Below are 15750 nucleotides of genomic sequence, written 5' to 3'. Positions count from 1 at the left end.
GTAGGTACCTGGCGTCGACCAGGGAAGTTTCGGCTCCAGAGTCAATTAGTGCCCGTAGAGGGCGGTTCTGATAGCGCAAGTTTATGAATGGGCGCGGGGTGTATTCTATTGGCGGGGCCGAGGAACGTCGGTTCTCTCCTTTCGGGGTTTCCCGGCGTTGGGTGGCAGTCCTTGGTGAGTACCCCATCTCTCCCGCAGCGGGAGCAGAATTTCTGGGCTGGTTGATCGCAGCCTCGCTGCTGATAACCGGGCTGTTTACAGCGCCAACAGCAAGCCTCACGGTCATAGGCCATCGTGGCCACGGTGGGGCCACTTAAACGGGGAGGCCTTCCTTGCGCACGCTGTTGCAGGATCAGCTCCTCGTATCGTCGTACCAAGCGGCCGAGTTCGACGATATTGGAGGCCTCATATGCCCCGAGGAACATTTTGTACCCGGGGTCCATATTTTCGTGTAATCGGCCGAGGGCATTATCTATTTCGTCACTATCCCCGCTGCGTCGGATCAGCGTGAGTAGAGCGTTTTCGTATTCTCGGTAGGTTTCGTGGGGCCGTTGCCGGCGCTCGGCGATTTGCCGCCGCATCTCGGCGCGATGCCGGGGCGGCAGATATTGTTCGCGAAAGGCCTGACAGAAATCCTCCCATATGTGCCAATTAGGCCGGTGATTACGGTACCATAACAGGGGATCTCCCCGAAGCATTTCGGGTATCCCCCAGAACAATTGTCGGGTCGAAAGCCCGTAGCATATCCGAAGTTCGTCGATACGCTCCAGGAAGTTGAGGGGATCTTTTCCCGTAAATTTGCAATCTCATTTGTGGATTTCATGGATGGCTTCGGCGTCGGTAGGTGCTTTCGTGGCCACGTCCCAGCCGGGGATATGCTCCTCCTCGGTACTGGCTGCACTTGGCACGCGGGGTGGGCTCAGCACCCGGCGCTCCGTGCTCCGGGTCACGAATAGGCCGGGGTTTTCGGTGACAAAACGGCGGAGGCGTCGCCGCAAGTCATCTATCGTGCCGCTCATATCTAGTCCATACTGGCCGAGCCGGTGGCTAATTTCTGCCTTATTCAATTCTTGTATCCAAGCTCGAGGTGCGGAATTCATTCTGGGTCCGGTGGTCTCTCGGTATAACCTCTATTCCTTCTCCTAATTGCCGGATCCTGGCAGGATCGCCATGTAACGCCGTTGCCTCCGGGTTCGGTTTTCTTTTATCGTCGATCCGGCCCCTGCGTCGCGATCGTCGTTAGCGAATCGCGCGCAGAAGTTTTTATTAGGAGAAGGTGATTTTCGTTGAATGATTAAAGTCGATCGGTTTGGTTGACAGAGACGCTTTATTTCTATTGTGTCAGCACGCAATGACCTTGTGTTATTTTCGCGAGGTCCCCCAATGTTTGGGTACCGCTTCAATGCGCGGTGATGTCGGTTCGCTTCGGCTCGTCGTTGCGGCGAACGGTCGTGTGATTTCCGGTGCTGGTTCGGTTAGATGCGTGACTGTCGCTTCGTTAATAGTAATTATTTTAACATACAGAAGGTTCAGCGGATGGGAAATAAGAAAATTCGCGGCTGTGTCCGAAATAGCGATTTCGTGCGGGCGTTATTGCAGGCGTTACTCGGATTTAAATGCTCGGGTTTAAATGCTTGGTTTAGTCTGACGCTCGCTGAACATAAGAACCCGCGCAAAAACGCGTCGCGTCGGGCCGCGTTATCGCTTGCGGTGCGTACACAATAGGTAGGCCATTCGTCGAGCGTGAGACTGGCGATTGTTTTCCCGTTAATCGTCGAAATTACTTGCTTCGCGTCGCGTGATTTTCGTTGACGGGAGAGGTTCGCCAGGCCTTACGGCTTGATCCCCTGGTCCTACGAGTCGCGGGCGTTAGGCGATTTCTTTTTGTCTGGAGGTCGCGATGCACTTTGTCGATGGAGTTATGCCGGGCCGGCGGCAGCGCCGGCCAGTCGGTAGGTGTGGGTGACGACTCTGTCTGCCCTCGCGTCCTTTCGTACTCTGAGTCCTATAGGAAGTAGAGAGGAAGAAACAAAAGAAATATATTTATGAGAGCGTTCCGGAGAACACACCGGAGTAACGGCAAACTCGCCGTTCGATCTCTGAATCACGAAGACGGTACAAAATAAGATCGTTCCGGAGAACCCACCGGAGTAACGGCAAACTCGCCGTTCGATCTCTGAATCACGAAGACGGTACAAAATAAGATCATTCCGGAGAACCTACCGGAGTAACGGCAAACTCGCCGTTCGATCTTTATATCGCAAAGACGGCACAAAATAAGATCGTTCCGAAAACACACCGGAGTAACGGCAAACTCGCCGTTCGATCTTTATATCGCAAAGACGGCACAAAATAAGATCGTTCCGGTGAACACACCGGAGCGACGGCAAACTCGCCGTCCGATCTTTATATCGCGAAGACGGCACGAAATATCGCAAAGACGGCACAAAATAAGATCGTTCCGGAGAACACACCGAAGTAACGGCAAACTCGCCGTTCGATCTTTATATCGCAAAGACGGCACAAAATAAGATCGTTCCGGAGAACACACCGGAGCGACGGTAAACTCGCCGTCCGATCTTTATATCGCAAAGACGGCACAAAATAAGATCGTTCTGGTGAACACACCGGAGCGACGGCAAACTCGCCGTCCGATCTTTATATCGCGAAGACGGCACGAAATATCGCAAAGACGGCACAAAATAAGATCGTTCCGGAGAACACACCGAAGTAACGGCAAACTCGCCGTTCGATCTTTATATCGCAAAGACGGCACAAAATAAGATCGTTCCGGAGAACACACCGAAGTAACGGCAAACTCGCCGTTCGATCTTTATATCGCAAAGACGGCACAAAATAAGATCGTTCCGGAGAACACACCGGAGCGACGGTAAACTCGCCGTCCGATCTTTATATCGCAAAGACGGCACAAAATAAGATCGTTCCGGAGAGCACACCGGAGTAACGGCAAACTCGCCGTTCGATCTTTATATCGCAAAGACGGCACAAAATAAGATCGTTCCGGAGAACACACCGGAGCGACGGTAAACTCGCCGTTCGATCTCTGAATCACGAAGACGGTACAAAATAAGATCATTCCGGAGAACTCACCGGAGTAACGGCAAACTCGCCGTTCGATCTTTATATCGCAAAGACGGCACAAAATAAGATCGTTCCGGTGAACACACCGGAGCGACGGCAAACTTGCCGTCCGATCTTTATATCGCGAAGACGGCACGAAATATCGCAAAGACGGCACAAAATAAGATCGTTCCGAAAACACACCGGAGTAACGGCAAACTCGCCGTTCGATCTTTATATCGCAAAGACGGCACAAAATAAGATCGTTCCGGTGAACACACCGGAGCGACGGCAAACTCGCCGTCCGATCTTTATATCGCGAAGACGGCACGAAATATCGCAAAGACGGCACAAAATAAGATCGTTCCGGAGAACACACCGAAGTAACGGCAAACTCGCCGTTCGATCTTTATATCGCATAGACGGCACAAAATAAGATCGTTCCGGAGAACACACCGGAGCGACGGTAAACTCGCCATCCAATCTTTATATCGCAAAGACGGCACAAAATAAGATCGTTCTGGTGAACACACCGGAGCGACGGCAAACTCGCCGTCCGATCTTTATATCGCGAAGACGGCACGAAATATCGCAAAGACGGCACAAAATAAGATCGTTCCGGAGAACACACCGGAGTAACGGCAAACTCGCCGTTCGATCTTTATATCGCAAAGACGGCACAAAATAAGATCGTTCCGGAGAACACACCGGAGCGACGGTAAACTGGCCGTCCGATCTTTATATCGCAAAGACGGCACAAAATAAGATCGTTCTGGTGAACACACCGGAGCGACGGCAAACTCGCCGTCCGATCTTTATATCGCGAAGGCGGCACGAAATATCGCAAAGACGGCACAAAATAAGATCGTTCCGGAGAACACACCGGAGTAACGGCAAACTCGCCGTTCGATCTATATATCGCAAAGACGGCACAAAATAAGATCGTTCCGGTGAACACACCGGTGCGACGGCAAACTCGCCGTCCGATCTTTATATCGCGAAGACGGCACAAAATAAGATCGTTCCGGTGAACACACCGGTGCGACGGCAAACTCGCCGTCCGATCTTTATATCGCAAAGACGGCACAAAATAAGATCGTTCCGGTGAACACACCGGAGCGACGGCAAACTCGCCGTCCGATCTTTATATCGCAAAGACGGCACAAAATAAGATCGTTCCGGTGAACACACCGGAGCGACGGCAAACTCGCCGTCCGATCTTTATATCGTGAAGACGGCACAAAATAAGATCGTTCCGGTGAACACACCGGAGCGACGGCAAACTTGCCGTCCGATCTTTACATCGCCAAGACGGCACAAAATATCGCAAAGAACGGAAACAATCGCAGATGCCGACGGCTGCGGCCTGGTAGATTACTTACTCGGAACTTTCGATCTTCTGGAGGCACTCTGCAGATTCGTTGACGAGTTTTCCTAGACGGTGGATCGCTTCAGACTCTCCGAAGACTCTCCCAAGACTGCTTGAAGCCTGTCCAAAACTCGACTGTCCCAAAGACAAGAACTGTCGGGTTTATATATCCGTCATTTTCTGTCTTCGGTTTCTTTCGTTGATTAATCCGAATTTGATCGAGAGTAATCGTGAGTATGCGACGTCCGCCGCGGATCGTTTTGGCGGCGCCGCGAGTTCGGCTGGGTGGCCGATCATTCCCGAGCGTTGCTGCCGGGTCTTCGGCCAGCCTCGGGTGAGCTCGTTGAATGGCGCGGTGACAGCGCGGGTCGGGGGGCGTGCGCTCAGCTGACTGCCACGTGATGTTCAGCGGCAGTCAGCGTAACGACATATTTGCTGGTATGTGTCGTTACAAGATCAGCTACCAAGGAGAGCTCCAGCGAGAATCGTGAAGAGAATTCGGCGAGAAGGCAAGGCATCCGCCGGTGAGTAAAGCTTCCACACCGTACCGAACCACCGGGAACTTTTACAAGACCCGGCAGCCGAGCCTCGTCGGCCGATCAGGCATCGCGACTTTACCGTACTTGTCCGTCTGTGTCGGCAGCAGTTAGCCACCGGCATAAAATATTTCTAAATCTCTGTTCGCGAATTTACCGTATTCGTCCGTCTGTGTCGGCAGCAGTTAGCCATCGGCACAGAATATTTCTAAGTATCTGTTCGCGAATTTACCGTATTCGTCCGTCTGTGTCGGCAGCAGTTAGCCACCGACACAGAATATTTCTAAGTATCTGTTCGCGAATTTACCGTATTCGTCCGTCTGTGTCGGCAGCAGTTAGCCACCGACACAGAATATTTCTAAGTTCCTGCGCGCGGATACCAGTGCTCGTCCGTCTGTGTCGGCAGCAGTTAGCCACCGGCATAAAATATTTCTAAATCTCTGTTCGCGAATTTACCGTATTCGTCCGTCTGTGTCGGCAGCAGTTAGCCACCGACATAGAATAATTTCTAAGTTCTGTTCGTGAATATAAGTGCTCGTCCGTCTGTGTCGGCAGCAGTTAGCCACCGACACGGAAGATTTCTAAGTATCTGTTCGCGGATTTATACGTACTCGTCCGCCGACGTTAGGCAGCAGTTAGCCGCCGCGCCGAATTAGACTAAGTTTCTGTTTCCGAAAGAACGGCAGCAGTTAGCCACCGTTCCGCGATTTCTAGGTGCTCGTCCGTCTGTGTCGGCAGCAGTTAGCCACCGGCACAGAATATTTCTAAGTATCTGTTCGCGAATTTACCGTATTCGTCCGTCTGTGTCAGCAGCAGTTAGCCACCGGCACAGAATATTTCTACGTCTCTGTTCGCGGATTTATATGTGCTCGTCCGTCTGTGTCGGCAGCAGTTAGCCACCGGCACAGAATATTTCTAAGTATCTGTTCGCGGATTTATGTGCTCGTCCGTCTGTGTCGGCAGCAGTTAGCCACCGGTGCAGAATATTTCTAAGTATTTATGTACGGAATATAAGTGCTCGTCCGTCTGTGTCGGCAGCAGTTAGCCACCGACACAGAATATTTCTAAGTATCTGTTTCCGACCAAACGGCAGCAGTTCGCCGCCGTTCCGCGATTCATAAGTGCTCGTCTGTCTGCGTCGGTAGCAATTAGCCACCGACGTAGATTAATTTCTAAATTCCTGTGCGCGAGGATAAGTGTTCGTCCGTCTGTGTCGGCAGCGTTGGCCACCGACGTAGAATATTTCCGAAGCATTGGTTCGCGGAATTATCAGTGCTTGTCCGACTTTGTGACCGTGGTACGCTGCCCGGAATAAACCACCTCCCGCTTATCCAAAGAACAGCTGGCGTAAGTCGCCCTCAACAGGACTCGTGGCCGAGGACGTCGGACCACCAAGAGGCTGCGGGACATCCCCTCTGACCCCGCGGATAGGGGACCGTCCTTGCGGCTAAGCGGGGAATCTCGGGCACCAAGGAACGGACATCGCCGACGCCACACCAGGCCAGCGAGCCGCCCACATACACTTATATATATATATATATTATATAGCATCGAACGTTTTTTAAATAAACGGGGCGCCTTGCGGGACGCACCCAACTTGTTAACACAGAAACGCTGAACACACATTTCTTCCGAGAAGCTACCTTGAATTAGCCCTTCACCCGACTAACGCACCGACGCGGCGGCGAGCGAGGCGTCGCGGAAGCGGCGAGCCGGGCGCGACGGTGGGGCGACCGATCGCACCGAACCCCGCGGGCGTTACCGTTACACCTTCTTACTTTTTGGACAAAAGGGTGAAAATATATTGTTTTGCCGAATAAGATCGCGTTCTTTGAGATTTCAATGTTCTCGAATGTAGCGATAATAAGATTAGTGTCTATTAAAGTATACTGACCGGGATTCGCTTTGTCTGGACTTTTTCGTTTTAGTCGTGAAACCGATAAAGGTTTCGACCAATATCCGGACCATCCCCTAGGAGCTCTTATGTGATTTAGGATTAGGTCACATTCAATTTCCGTGTCGTCTATACCTCTAATAATAACCATTTTTTGTATTTTAAAATTGGGGATGAAAGCTATCCATGTTTCCCCATTGATAATACTGTCACGTTTGTTCCATATTATCGAGACAAATTCGTTGGCAAGGTTGAACGTAGGAAAGTTTAAACTAAACTTACCATTGCCAGTTTTTCTCAAGTCAAAAGCTGAGTTAAGAAAAGGGCCTATTTCAGCCCATCTAATTAAGTTTTTGCATAGCTTAATACTACCTATAGAACTTTCCAGGTGATTAGGTGATCCTACTTTAATGATCTTTTCCAAGAGAACCGTATAGGGTCCTGGGTTAACTGATTTATATCTATTTTTGATGAGAGTCGCATAGTGTTCAGGTACATCTGAACAAACTTTCTTATTGAAGAAACCACCCTGGGTGGATGGATTGTCTATTTCGGTAGTGTCCATACACAAAGTTAGGCGTTTTTTTGGATTACTCACTTTTTTACCAGGTTCTTGGGCACTGTGAGATCGTTCTTGTGTTATACTTGGGGAGCTGTTAATTTTCTCCATTATCTTTAGTGTGGTCGGGATCCTAGACTTTCTCGAATCCAAGGTGTTGTCGGATTTTCCCAGAGAATTGTCAGTAGGATTTATCAAGTCGTGAAGCCCTTCTATTGGGGCATCATCATCTAGTGTGTCCATTTTTGTTAATATTAGGCAGCGCCTACGAATCCTTTTGAACCCGTAGTAAGCAATATGTTTGATTAGGTTTTAGGCGGGAAAGCCTGTTTGTCCTATGGAAACCTGTGAAGGTTAAGTTTCCTTTATTTCCTCAAGTGAGCCTTAGCAGGTGCAGATCAAGCTATAAATTATTCTCAGGGACATTTCTATTAATATCTACTCTAAATACTGTCACTTATTAATTAGAAGGAATGCTTTCAATCTTATTCCAACAAGAATTTCTTTCGCACCGAATTACACTGTATTGCTATCTTAACTTCCCGTACGAGAGTCAGTCGAGAGAGATAGAGTAGAGATAAGGCGAACAAACAATATAGAAAGTCGCAGTAGCCGTCGCGAGACACGCGAAAGAGTCGATAATCGAATAAGAGCAAATAGTCGGTAGCATTTCAAAGCAATAGGTGGACCGCACCCATAATTATAATAAGTGTGATATTTGTCCGGAGCCACATATTGAACTGAACTGAACTGATAATAGGCCTGTTCGTTTTGTCTGCACTGCTGAATTAGTGCATTAAGTTAAAGTGAAACAAACGTAGATTTTCTCACTTCAACTTGTTGCACCAGTTCAGCAGTGCAGACAAAACGAACAGGCCTATTAGGTTTGTTCTTTTTCGAAACACGTAAACTACACTAGATCTGTACTGAACTGAACTAGGACAGACTGGGACAAACAAATACAACACTGGTTTACATCAGTGCAGAAGTGGCACCAATGATAAAAGAACATTAAAGTGCAGTAAGCAATATGGCGCATTACGCATTATTATTTGATTCTTCAGATGAAGAAGATTTTATGATAATCCCACCGTTACAACCTATCGTAGATGAAAATGATGACGGTAATATGAAATATACGGTAATATTAAATATACAATAAATTTTATTATATTATTAATTTATATTATAAATTTCAAGAAAAAACTAAAAATTAACTATAACTTATATTAAATTTGTAGATCAAAATATATTAATATTACACCCAATTTTAAGTATAATTCAACGAATTGCACATATTAAAATTGTTAATTATGTAGAAAATATTGTACATAATTACAATGATATGGATTTTATAATGCACTTCCGCTTATCACGACAAATAACATACAGTTTAATAGACCAATTCAGAGTTTCGGAAATATTTACTTCCATGGAAAGTAAGTATTATAATAAAAATTTTCATTGTCTTTAAGTTTGGTTTGCAGAAAAGTTTAGATAACTTATATATGATATAGGTTGGAAAGAAAATACTCAGACAGAATGTCTGAAACGGGAATAAGACATCTTTTAGACATCTTACGACCAGATATCTTAAAGAGATCTGAAAGATGTCTTATGTCCCGGTTTTGGACATTAGTGCTGTCTGCGTAATTTACTTTTTAACAAAATAATATATTCTATGTTATATGTATAACTTAAAGTGTATTTTCTTATAGATCTTGTAGGCTCTAAAATTACAGCCGAAAAACATATATTGACTTATTTATGGTTTATAGGGCATGAAAGTGCATCATACAGAGATGTTGCCGACAGATAACACTGGGATAACACTTAATACCTTATATAATATTATTACTAGAGTTACAGATTTTATAATCTCTATTATGCCTAATATTATAAAATATCCAACTGCAGTTGAAAAAATGGAAAAAATGGAAACTGCAGCTTTTTACGAAAGAGAAAAAGGATTCCCTGGTGTAATAGGTAACATATTTATATTCATATATTTTTTAACTATTTTTTTATTACATAGTGATGCATTATTTATATTTGACATTGTTGTAGGTGCTATTGATGGTTCTCATATCCGAATTGATCGACCATTACAAGATTCTGATTCATATGTTAACCGAAAACATTATTTTTCATTACATGTTCAGGGAGTTGTAAATCATAAAATGAAATTCATGGATGTTTTCATAGGATATCCGGGCTCAATGCATGACGCACGGGTATTTCGAAATTCACCAATTCGCAACGATTTGTCGAACTTTGTGAAGGTAAGAAATATAATATCGCAAAGGTAATTAATAACAAAAATTGATACCATTATTTCTTACAAATCTTTTTACAGATAATTATTTTTTATTGGGTGATAGTGCATATCCCTGTTTGAAACAACTAATTGTACCATACAGGGATAATGGACATATGACACATGCACAAAGAACTCTCAATCGCAAATTAAGTTCTTCACGAGTGATTATTGAAAACGCATTTGGCTGTCTAAAATAGCGTTTTCGACAGTTATATCACTTTAAGTTAAGAAACATAGTGCGAAAGGTACAGGTCATACACGCCTGTTGCGTGCTACATAATATTGCAGATATTAATGACAATATTTACAATATTTAGAAGAACAAACAAATGATGAATATCCTGATATTGAAGTTGTAAACCGCACGTGGAAGTGAATGATGCACCTAGAGAAGTATTACAAATCATTTCTTCAAGTATCATTCATTACAAATATCTTTATTAATCATCAAATATCATTTCTTCAAATATCATTTATTACAAGTATCTTTATTAATAATATTTTATTTTATTTCTTTGAAAATAAAACATTTCTTTAAACTTCTATTAAATATTCATACTTATAACATTTTTTAAAAGATTAATATTGATAATATAGAAACTTCAAATACAAACTTCTTGAAATAAAACTTTCATAATAAACTCTCATTTAAAAATAATTTTTATATTTAACTATAAAATTTAAATTACTGTAAGACTTTAACTGATATTAAATAAACATTTCATTCTTTTGTATTGAGTAGTGTAGAAATTCTTTGAGTAGTTGATTTTTTCCTCTTTCAATTTATTAGCTTTTTTAAGTTGTTCAACACATTCTTCTTCTGCAATTCTTATTTTTTGATATTCATTTAACAACTCCTTTTGTATCTCATTCTTAATATTTTTACCTTCAACAATGTCCGTTGACAGTTTGATTTTACTTTTTTGGCAACTTTCTAAAAATCGAGCTGTAGTGCCCATTTGTTTTCTCTCATTTTTTTTAAATAATGTCTGTAACATATGTTTCTGATTAATCTGAAACTAGTTATACATCACTAAAAAATATTTTTGTTCAACTTACTTGTTTGGAACAATTACTTGCAATGTTTTGAGTCTCAAAATTCTGTTTTGAGGTTGGTACATCTGTTGCCAGTGCACTTCGTATGTTTGGCTTATCCATAGATTGATTATCATTATTATCATCTATTGGTCTAAATAAATAGATAATAAATAAGTAACTAAAACATGAACATGAAACTTTACCTATTCTTAACTTTCATTATTCTACATATTAATTAAAGATGTTAGGTACTAGTAAGATGTTATAAGCCCCTATTTAGATTTATATATTTTTTTAGATATATATAATAATATTAAAATAAGTAGGATTTAAGTATGTATGCACTACTTACAAATATTTCTCTATTGCCCTGTCATTTCTTATAATGAGACCTTCTCTACCAGACACAGCTAATGGTTCGATACTGTGTTTTGATCCTAATAATTCAGTCAATTCTCTGTAATAATTATAAATATTTTTTATTAATATATTCCACACAATATTTTTTTATTTTAACTCAATTAACTCAATATATCATACTTACATTTCGTACGGACACGTCATACGACCTCTACCTGTTTTTTTATTATTGGAGATCATATTTTTATAGGATCTTTCGAGAGATTTGTACTTGTCCTCGACTTGAATTACATTTACATTGTATCCTTTACTATTCATTTGTATTGTTATCTTATTCCATAAAAATTTTTTTGTAGCAATTTTTCTATTCTTGAACAGTTTATTCATCTCTTTATAAATACTTAAAAATAATTTTGTATTTGCATCACACCAGGTAAATGTATTATATTCAGTTCATATCGCAGCATCATTTTCTTTATTTGTTTCTTGATCTACAATTACAACATCATCACGTAATGGTATTATTAATGTTTTACCATCAATAGAACACTGTATTTGGTTATAATCAAAATTAATGTTATTGTAACTCAATTCGAATTGTATGCCACCTGCAAATATATCATGTAACTTAATTCTTTATTTGATTATTTACATAATTTGTAGTGTTTAGATAAAAAATTTAATATTTTCAGAGACACAGGTGACGTATCCATTATTAATTATAACATTTCCCTCTACATCCTTCTGTATATGTGCGATTTCTTCATTTCTATTTTCCATTATTTCCTTTTAATATATTTACAAATTTTATTTTATTTTATTTTATTAGGATTATTCAGGAGAATAGTCTTAAGAATATATATTAAGAAAAAAAAATTATTGAAATATACATTGTCTGTGTGAATTGAAACAAATAATTACAATAAAGATGTGATAAAACACAGATTTTCTTTCTTTGACTTGATGCCTAGATACCGCTAAACTGGCTGCACTAGACACCGCTAAATTGGCTGCACTAGCTTAAGATCTGAGGCCAGTGCACTGAACTGTTGCACTGTCCGCTGTTGCACTTCGAAAAAGAACAGCGATGTCGACGTCATTTCCGATAAAACAGAATGCTTTGGTGTACACTTCTTGCACTAGTGTACACTAGTTCAGAAAGTGCTTCGAAAAAGAACAAACCTAATAAGTGTGTTATTGTGTGTAAAAGACATTTTATGTTGTTATTAAATACATTTTATTAAATCTCAGTACTGACTTTATTAAAGATTCAGAACCTGACAAAAAGGAAGTTTAACTGAATAGGATTCCTAAGGATACGGAAGTTGTCTTACAGATTTATTTAGATTTATCAGAAGTGAGACAGACAGAACTTTACAGTACACTCTGGCTGCGTTCGGATATTCACTGCCAGTATTGAAAATACATAGTTTGTGTCACCTATATTATAGATTTTCAGTGCTGGCAGTGAATATCGGAACGCAGCCTCTGTATATACACTAAAGCATATGGCTACCTTCGCCATGCGGCACGGTGGATGCGTCACCCCTGAGCGCGTATATATTGTGTGTTGCTTGCCTGTATTATGTGTCGCTTGTGATTAATTGGAATTTATTACCTGTGTGTTATTTATACAAGTACGCACGATGCAATAGATCAATGAATGACAAGAATTGGCCGATGCATAATTAAAAGCGTGATATATAATTCGCGAGTTCTTATCTCGCGATGGGCAATTGCATCAGGAGTATGCTGAAGAAGCTACAAAGAAATCGTAGCACAGAGAGGTAAGTTTTTACAACCTACTGACCTGTGATAAACATTAGATTTATTTATATTATCTATATACATTTCAGAACCATTATCCTGCTCATTGTGGGATTGGACAATGCCGGAAAATCTTTGATTTTGAATCATATCAGTGGTGGTAAATATCTTGGTTTGAGTAAAATGAAGATATCTCTCAATGCTGGGACAGTATCCAACTTTGAGCATTTTTATTGTTTTGGGCTTTAAATTTGAATATTTAAATTTTTATCTTATACAGCGGAGCTTTTTCTGTGAATGACAAACTTATTTTTCCCAAATTTAAGTCTAAGAGGTTGTAAACTCAAATCTTAAGACTATTTTCAAGAAATAGAGATTATGAATAGTGTTGTCTTAAAAATATAAATGTAGGCTTTGCAAATAAGTTCTTTAATCTTTCATATAGTGTATATTTTTATTTTTGTAGATCCTGATCAAAATGTATTGCCTACAATGGGGTTCCGCATGGTATCCTTAAAGCACAAATCCTATTTAGTGAAGATATATGATGTTGGTGGCAGTTCACAAATTAGAGCATTGTGGCCTAAATATTACAACGATGTGAGTGATTTTTTTTATATATTTTCCAAATAAAGGATAAATTGCAATTATATAAATAACTTAAATGTAATTAGTGATAAGTAATTAATGAAATTATTAATAATTACACAATCGCTCATTATATTTGTATATAGTGTCAATGGAAGATCCCTCGCTATTGTATCTCTTACTTGACATCTTTTAGATACACGGTCTTATATATGTGGTGGATGCTAGCGATATTTCCCGTCTTGCTGAAAATAAAGTTGTATTTAACGAATTAATCACACACGAGCATATCTCGACGAAACCATTGTTGTTGTAAGAACTAAATTTACGCTTACGTTCGCACACTCTTAATTTGCGCACTCACGACCATTGCTTTATACACAGTGCATAATTCAAAGTAAAAAAAAGAAGAAAGGAAATTGGGCTCTGAATTATTTATACGTATATGTGATTAAGAACGTAATATAGATAAGGTTAGTGATATCACCGATGCTGCATTCTCATCACCTCATCATCGTGTTTGTAATACAATGTATAGACTTGCCAACAAACAAGACTTGAACGGTGCTATCGACGAATTGGACCTGGTTGAGAACCTGGACGTGGAACACGCGGCCAACGCTATGAAGTGTCCTACCAGAGTGGAAACATGTTCTTGCGTTTACAACAAGGAACAATCCAAGAGTAACACTTCTTTGGGCATAAGAGACGGGTATAAGTAAGTCTGCAGTCAGTTAATAAAGTCTAGATGCACGTACAAAGTGAGGATTCCATAACATATACTTCCACGTTTGTGATTAGATGTTGTTTTGCGTAGGTGGTTATTGGACACGATCGTGAAGAATTACACAGTGTTGAACAGCAGAACGAAACAGTCGCAACGATCTCAATGTGAGAGAATCAAGGATTCGCAGTCTGTTGCATCAAATACGCCGTCGAGAATATCCGTTCACTCGAATCCCTTTAAACCTATCAAAGATCTCTTGGCGTCGAAGGTGTGCAACAAATCAATCACACAATTAATTTTGCTTAGTCAAATTCTTTTTTCTTTTATTTATCTTTCATCTTAACGATACGTTTGGCAGTTGATGTAATAGCAATGCTTTAAAATTTTAGGATGAACTCGTGATAAGTGAGTCACGCAATGGTACGTAGTATCTAGCTGAAAAGAGAAATATATATATATACATATATATATATACACATACATATATATATATATATATATATGCTTATAATACGTTGATATGAGATAGAAATTCATGTGTGCACGAAACGTTTCTCATAGGTACCAGTGGCGGGAAAAGCATCGCGAAAGCTTTCGTGCGGAGAAACAAGACTGCCCCTCTTCCACATGAGCAATCGATTATCGAGTACGAAAATCTCTCGCCTAATGTGGAAGCTCTACAATCCCCCGACTTGGCCGGAGAGAAGAGCACGCAAACTATGACAACGATATTAGATCCCTTGAACTTGGAGATCGATCATCGCACCAGTTACCCGCACACGAAACTAATCCGTCCGTACACCGCGCCAGAAAGATCGCAACGATTACCGAACAAGATGACGATCATTAATATTCCCGGACAAGTGCCCCAATAACAAGATTTGTAATCTTTTTTTTATACTTAATTGATTCAGGGACCAAGTTGTACTTTATCTGTAATAACGTAAGTGCAAAGCCGTGTATTCGCAGCTACATCATTGCAGGAAACACTGTGCCCTTTCAACGTGCGTGGCTTTTGAACATTGCCATTTACAGTGAATCGATTTATATGACTGTATTAAGTTAATTAATCTCGTGTATGAAGATATATTCTTGCCATGTTGTTATAAAAGTTACCGTTTCCAAAGTCGCAGGTAATGCGAAAGTAATTTTAATTTTGTGAACATTATAAAGTATGGTGGTATTTATTAATAAATTTGTAAATCTCTATAATGTATATGTATATGTATTTATTTTATCTAATACAAGAGACATTCAAGAAATATACGTTTTAGTATTTAAAGAGGAAATATACAGTGTATGTACCTGATTGACTTCAACGTTAAAAGATGACAACAAAGCCGTGCGTTTTATCTCATTTATTTTATAAATTTGTACACAAGTCCGTGTATCGAAAGATATTACAAATATATGTGATACAAAAAAGCACACTTAGGTATCGCTAAAGCTAGGGTATAAAGATGCTGCAAAATTACTAATATATCGGTAACATTGATGAAAAATGCAGTTCC

The 15750-nt window shown here is 41.0% G+C and overlaps 3 protein-coding genes across 4 annotated transcripts; 2 read left to right on the top strand and 1 right to left on the bottom strand.

Moving 5' to 3' along the window:
- Positions 1-8519: 8519 nt before the first annotated feature.
- On the top strand, positions 8520-9938 carry LOC112588253 (putative nuclease HARBI1). Its single transcript, XM_025297490.1, has 5 exons — positions 8520-8580; positions 8681-8878; positions 9158-9425; positions 9507-9721; positions 9796-9938. The coding sequence occupies exons 3-5, from the start codon at positions 9221-9223 to the stop codon at positions 9835-9837; spliced, it is 462 nt and encodes a 153-aa protein (XP_025153275.1). The 5' UTR covers positions 8520-8580; positions 8681-8878; positions 9158-9220; the 3' UTR covers positions 9838-9938.
- A 29-nt stretch (positions 9939-9967) lies between these two features.
- LOC112588252 (uncharacterized) lies at positions 9968-12267 on the bottom strand. Of its 2 annotated transcripts, none has more exons than XM_025297489.1 (5): positions 11342-11938; positions 11150-11254; positions 10819-10948; positions 10646-10748; positions 9968-10144 (listed from the first exon to the last, which is right to left on the bottom strand). In XM_025297489.1, exons 1-5 carry the CDS (start codon positions 11542-11544, stop codon positions 10032-10034), a joined length of 654 nt encoding a protein of 217 aa, XP_025153274.1. In that variant the 5' UTR covers positions 11545-11938; the 3' UTR covers positions 9968-10031. The 2 variants fall into 2 exon arrangements, with proteins under 2 accessions (XP_025153274.1, XP_025153273.1); XM_025297488.1 differs by lacking the exon at positions 9968-10144 and adding an exon at positions 12079-12267 and having other exon boundaries at positions 10456-10748; positions 11342-11648.
- Positions 12268-12636: 369 nt separating this feature from the next.
- Positions 12637-15267, top strand: LOC105185888 (ADP-ribosylation factor-like protein 13B). The gene is made up of 8 exons (XM_011145737.3): positions 12637-12944; positions 13014-13084; positions 13391-13524; positions 13709-13824; positions 14051-14230; positions 14330-14507; positions 14629-14659; positions 14801-15267. Exons 1-8 carry the CDS (start codon positions 12886-12888, stop codon positions 15112-15114), a joined length of 1083 nt encoding a protein of 360 aa, XP_011144039.1. The 5' UTR covers positions 12637-12885; the 3' UTR covers positions 15115-15267.
- Positions 15268-15750: the final 483 nt, after the last annotated feature.

The sequence above is a fragment of the Harpegnathos saltator genome, unplaced genomic scaffold (assembly GCF_003227715.2).
Source record: "Harpegnathos saltator strain DR-91 unplaced genomic scaffold, Hsal_v8.6 scaffold179, whole genome shotgun sequence".
In the NCBI taxonomy this organism is placed as follows: Eukaryota; Metazoa; Arthropoda; class Insecta; order Hymenoptera; family Formicidae; genus Harpegnathos; species Harpegnathos saltator.
This window is presented reverse-complemented; position numbering and strand designations above follow the sequence as displayed.

Bases quoted from the DNA above. Each gene is read 5' to 3' on its own strand.
- LOC112588253 (XM_025297490.1), top strand. From the start codon at position 9,221: ATGAAAGTGCATCATACAGAGATGTTGCCGACAGATAACACTGGGATA. The intron at 9,426-9,506 runs GTAACATATTTA...ACATTGTTGTAG, and splicing joins AGGATTCCCTGGTGTAATAG to GTGCTATTGATGGTTCTCAT. The intron at 9,722-9,795 runs GTAAGAAATATA...ATCTTTTTACAG, and splicing joins ATTTGTCGAACTTTGTGAAG to ATAATTATTTTTTATTGGGT.
- LOC112588252 (XM_025297488.1), bottom strand. From the start codon at position 11,544: ATGAATAAACTGTTCAAGAATAGAAAAATTGCTACAAAAAAATTTTTA. The intron at 10,949-11,149 runs GTAAGTAGTGCA...CTATTTATTTAG, and splicing joins AGGGCAATAGAGAAATATTT to ACCAATAGATGATAATAATG. The intron at 10,749-10,818 runs GTAAGTTGAACA...CATATGTTACAG, and splicing joins CAAGTAATTGTTCCAAACAA to ACATTATTTAAAAAAAATGA.
- LOC105185888 (XM_011145737.3), top strand. From the start codon at position 12,886: ATGGGCAATTGCATCAGGAGTATGCTGAAGAAGCTACAAAGAAATCGT. The intron at 13,085-13,390 runs GTAAATATCTTG...TTATTTTTGTAG, and splicing joins TTTGAATCATATCAGTGGTG to ATCCTGATCAAAATGTATTG. The intron at 14,508-14,628 runs GTGTGCAACAAA...TTAAAATTTTAG, and splicing joins AAGATCTCTTGGCGTCGAAG to GATGAACTCGTGATAAGTGA.